Below are 5,243 nucleotides of genomic sequence, written 5' to 3' on the forward strand. Positions count from 1 at the left end.
TACCTGTTGCCTCCTGGTATAATATATGTACCTATCCCACATAATTTCAGGTCATGAGTTCTTACTAAGCTGTGGCATTGATTCTACCACCCATATGCAACCTTGCGTGCGTGGTCACACGTACCACCTGTGAATCTAGTAATCGACAACGTCAGATCAACTGGATCCTAAGTCTACCTAGAGATATGAGCAGCTGAGGGCTTCACATGGAGATATGCGACTTTTGATCGGCCGGGCTTCCAGGGTTTCAGTGTGCTGCTGCAGATCTGAAACTGCTAGCTAACTATCTCTGAGGTCAACTAGATGGTGTGCAGCGGTGCTGTGCTGTGCTGCCAACCAACTCAACTAGGGCACCTGACAGTTTTTGCCTGCTCCATTTGGAATCTGCCCACGCCTACCAAGCTCTGCTTCTAATGGTCAACCCATTATCACACAGTGTGGCATTAATTAGTTCCATGCATGGCCCTGCGATCTAGACTAAGCTGCTGTGCACGGAGAACCATGGAGCCTGTAAAATGTCAACGAAATTAGCAGAGAAACCGAGTGGACTATACTGCTGGTTTTCACTTGTGATGATCCTTTCTCCCCTCTTTTATCTGACAGGAAACAAATGCTGGCCGGTCCGTGAGGAGCTGACCTACGAATTAACAAATGCAGGCCGGTGCAGTGCGTGACAGTGTCAGAAGCTTCTGGGACTTGGATCCAGCGAAACGTAGCCATTACCAAGGCTAACACCACTATAAATGGCTAGCATTGCTGCCCATTCTGCACAAACCCATAAGCCAAACAAAAACAGCTCTCTGGTAGGTGTTTACGCTTAGCGTTTTCATCCTACAATGAGATCACTGCCCATTGTAGTACTTTCCCTCCTGATTCTTGTCCTTGCTGCCCATGTATCCCAAGCCGATGACAAGGGCTCTTCGGTTGGAAGTGGGAAGGATTCCCATGATGGTGATGATCATAAATCAAATGGTGTAGGGCCGGTGAAAAAACCAAAATGCCCTAAGCCCGGACATGGTCCGAAAAACCATGACAATGATGGTCGTGGACCACCGGAAAAGGAGTGCGATGATGGAGAGACAACACCGTCATCACCTGGGCCTTCCCCAGACCAAGGTAATGGTTCGCCATCACCACCGCCATCCCCATCTTATTCACCACCCATGACTCCATCACCTCCACCTCCATCAGAAACTAGTCCTCCTCCGCCTTCATCAAGCCCCCCACCAACACCTTCATCTAGTCCCTCTGTTACACCTCCAACCTACGAACCTAATGATCAATCGCCACCGCCTCCATTGAATCCTTCGCCCATTCCCCCACCACCTCCATCTAGTGCGCCTGCGGCACCTCCAATGAACCCGACTAATGATCAATCTCCTCCACCATCTCCTTCATCTAGCCCCCCAACGATAGCTCCAGTCACCCCACAAACACCTCCATCTAGTCCCCCTGTTACGCCTCCATCTTACGAACCTAATGATCAATCGCCACCACCTACATTGAATCCTCCGTCTATTCCCTCACCACCTCCATCAAGCCCAACTGTGGCACCTCCTATGAACCCAACTAATGATCAGCCTCCTCCACCATCATCGTCATCTAGCCCCCCACCAATAGCTCCAACTACTCAGCCACCTCCCTCTAGCCCACCTGCTACACCTCCATCAGACTCAACTGATGAGGAAACTCCTACATCACCACCATCATCTAGTCCACCAGTAATAACACTATCAAGCCCTCCACCACCGTCATCGAGTACAGCACCGGCTCCATCCATTGCCACACCACCTTTGTCTAATCCCCCTGCCACACCTCCAACGTACCAAGCTGATAACCAATCCCCTCCACCTCCACCATCATACAGTTCGCCACTGACAACATTAGCTAGTCCTCCACCACCACCATTGAGTCCACCAGCAATAGCACCAACCACTAGCACACCTCCTCCATCTACTTCCCCATCGCCTATGTACACTCCACCAGCAACACCTCCAACGGGCTCAACTGATGAGCAAACTCCATCACCACCCCCATCTAGTCCACCAGTAGCTCTATCAAGTCCTCCACCACCATCATCGAGTACACCACCGGCTCCATCCATTACCACACCACCTTTGTCTAGCCCCCCCGCAACACCTCCAACGTACCAAGCTGATGACCAGTCCCCTCCACCTCCACCATCATACAGCCCGCCACCGACAGCTTTAGCTAGTCCACCACCACCATTGAGTCCACCAGCAGTAGCACCGACCACTAGCGCACCTCCTCCATCTACTTCCCCATCGCCTATGTACACTCCACCAGCAACACCTCCAACGGGCTCAACTGATGAGCAAACTCCATCACCACCCCCATCTAGTCCACCAGTAGCTCTACCAAGTCCTCCACCACCATCATCGAGTACACCACCGGCTCCATCCATTACCACACCACCTTTGTCTAGTCCCCCCGCTACACCTCCAACATACCAAGCTGATGACCAGTCCCCTCCACCTCCACCATCATACAGCCCGCCACCGACAGCTTTAGCTAGTCCTCCACCACCACCATTGAGTCCACCAGCAGTAGCACCGACCACTAGCGCACCTCCTCCATCTACTTCCCCATCGCCTATGTACACTCCACCAGCAACACCTCCAACAGACTCAACTGATGAGCAAACTCCATCACCACCCCCATCTAGTCCACCAGTAGCTCTATCAAGTCCTCCACCACCATCATCGAGTACACCACCGGCTCCATACATTGCCACACCACCTTTGTCTAGTCCCCCCGCTACACCTCCAACGTACCAAGCTGATGACCAGTCCCCTCCACCTCCACCATCATACGGCCCACCACCGGCAGCTTTAGCTAGTCCTCCACCACCACTATTGAGTCCACCAGCAGTAGCACCGACCACTAGCGCACCTCCTCCATCTACTTCACCATCGCCTATGTACACTCCACCAGCAACACCTCCAACAGACTCAACTGATGAGCAAACTCCATCACCACCCCCATCTAGTCCACCAGTAGCTCTATCAAGTCCTCCACCACCATCATCAAGTACACCACCGGCTCCATACATTGCCACACCACCTTTGTCTAGTCCCCCCGCTACACCTCCAACGTACCAAGCTGATGACCAGTCCCCTCCACCTCCACCATCATACGGCCCACCACCGGCAGCTTTAGCTAGTCCTCCACCACCACTATTGAGTCCACCAGCAGTAGCACCGACCACTAGCGCACCTCCTCCATCTACTTCCCCATCGCCTATGTACACTCCACCAGGAACACCTCCAACAGACTCAACTGATGAGCAAACTCCATCACCACCCCCATCTAGTCCACCAATAGCTCTATCAAGTCCTCCACCACCATCATCGAGTACACCACCGGCTCCATACATTGCCACACCACCTTTGTCTAGTCCCCCCGCTACACCTCCAACGTACCAACCTGATCACCAGTCCCCTCCACCTCCACCATCATACAGTCCGCCACCAACAACATTAGTTAGTCCTCCACCACCACCATTGAGTCCACCAGCAATAGCACCAAGCACTAGTGCACCTCCTCCATCTACTTCCCCATCACCTATATCTAGTCCAGCAGCAACACCTCCAACAGACTCAACTAATGAGCAAACTTCATCACCACCCCCATCTAGTCCACCAGTAGCTCTATCAAGTCCTCCACCACCATCATCGAGTACACCACCGACTCCAACCATTGCCACACCACCTTTGTCTAGTCCCCCTGCTACACCTCCAACATACCAAGCTGATGACCAGTCCCCTCCACCTCCACCATCATACAATCCGCCACCGGCAGCTTTAGCTAGTCCACCACCACCACCATTGAGTACACCATCAATAGCACCAACCACTAGCGCACCTCCTCCATCTACTTCACCATCACCAATGTCTAGTCCACCAGCAACACCTCCAACAGACTCAACTGATGAGCAAACTCCATCATCTAGTCCACCAGCAGCTCTACCAAGTCCTCCACTACCATCATCAGGTACACCACCGGCTCCATCCATTGCCACACCACCTTTGTCTAGTCCCCCTGCTACACCTCCAACGTACCAAACTGATGACCAGTCCCCTCCACCTCCACCTTCATATAGTTCGCCACCGACAGTTTTAGCTAGTCCTCCACCACCACCATTGAGTCCACCAGCAATGGCACCAACCACTAGAGCACCTCCTCCATCTACTTTCCCATCGCCTATGTCTAGTCCACCAGCAATACCTCCGACCAACCAAGGTAACCACCCACCGCCATCATCACCATTAAGTCCACCTACCACACCTCCGATGTACCAAGTTAACCAACCACCACCACCACAATTTAGTCCCCCTGCCACACCTCCGACCTATCAAGGTAATGCCCCACCACCGGCATCGGCACCAACACCACTTACTCCCTCAGCAACAGCACCGCCACCTGGTGCCCCTACTGGCAATGGATGGGTGCAAGTTCAGAACTTTCATGACGCCCTATACTGGCAAATCGGGCGCTTTGTGGTGTTCAAGTTGGTAAACAAGAAGGACAACTCCCTTGTTGATGTGCTCTATGTGAGCATGCAACCTGCAGGAAAGGGCAACAACTACTTTCTTGTGATAAAAGTAGTAGATGGATATAAGAAGGTCGGCAAGTATCATGTGCTCCTATGGGGTGTGCCCGGGTCAGCAGATGAAGCATGGAAAGTATATTGGCTCAAATTTGTAGGATGATAAGCACATGGTGAAAACAAGATATTCTAGCTATCGACTATGCATGGCATTTCTAGGGAGAAGATATATAGACATTTTGTGGTAAACGTGCGCCTGCATGGATTAGTTGATCTTTGTAGCTTTGAGGGGATTGATAGCCAACTATATGTTCTGATTTCAGTAATAAATTTATGTTGTGTTCTCGTTAAAATTGCCTCAAATTTACAAAATATGGGTGGAGATATGATCATATAACTCAAAGCATAAACGCGCTTCACTGTACTGTCAGTTTGGTGGTTGCCTTATAATTCCTATTAAAGTTTTTTGCTTATCTATTGTTCATTATTCACAGTTCACCTGGACGACCAGATCCTTGACCTTCGTCACCAATTTCAAAGCAAAAAAGAAAATGAACAAGCTCAAATATTAACAACACACAGCATATGACAAGCAAATACTTACAGCCACCAAAAGGGAAGCTTCCCTTGCAACAGAGGTAAAAGCTAGCACAATGCCAGCCAACAGAGAGCA

The 5,243-nt window shown here is 51.1% G+C and overlaps 1 protein-coding gene across 1 annotated transcript; it reads left to right on the plus strand.

The window, feature by feature from the left end:
* The first annotated feature begins 764 nt into the window (after positions 1 to 764).
* On the plus strand, positions 765 to 4,947 carry LOC125539677 (uncharacterized). Its single transcript, XM_048703186.2, has one exon. It carries the CDS (start codon positions 837 to 839, stop codon positions 4,731 to 4,733), a length of 3,897 nt encoding a protein of 1,298 aa, XP_048559143.2. The 5' UTR covers positions 765 to 836; the 3' UTR covers positions 4,734 to 4,947.
* The last annotated feature ends 296 nt before the right edge of the window (positions 4,948 to 5,243 follow it).

The sequence above is a fragment of the Triticum urartu genome, chromosome 1A, assembly GCF_056163025.1.
Source record: "Triticum urartu cultivar PI428250 chromosome 1A, HENAU_Tu73, whole genome shotgun sequence".
Taxonomy (NCBI): Eukaryota; Viridiplantae; Streptophyta; class Magnoliopsida; order Poales; family Poaceae; genus Triticum; species Triticum urartu.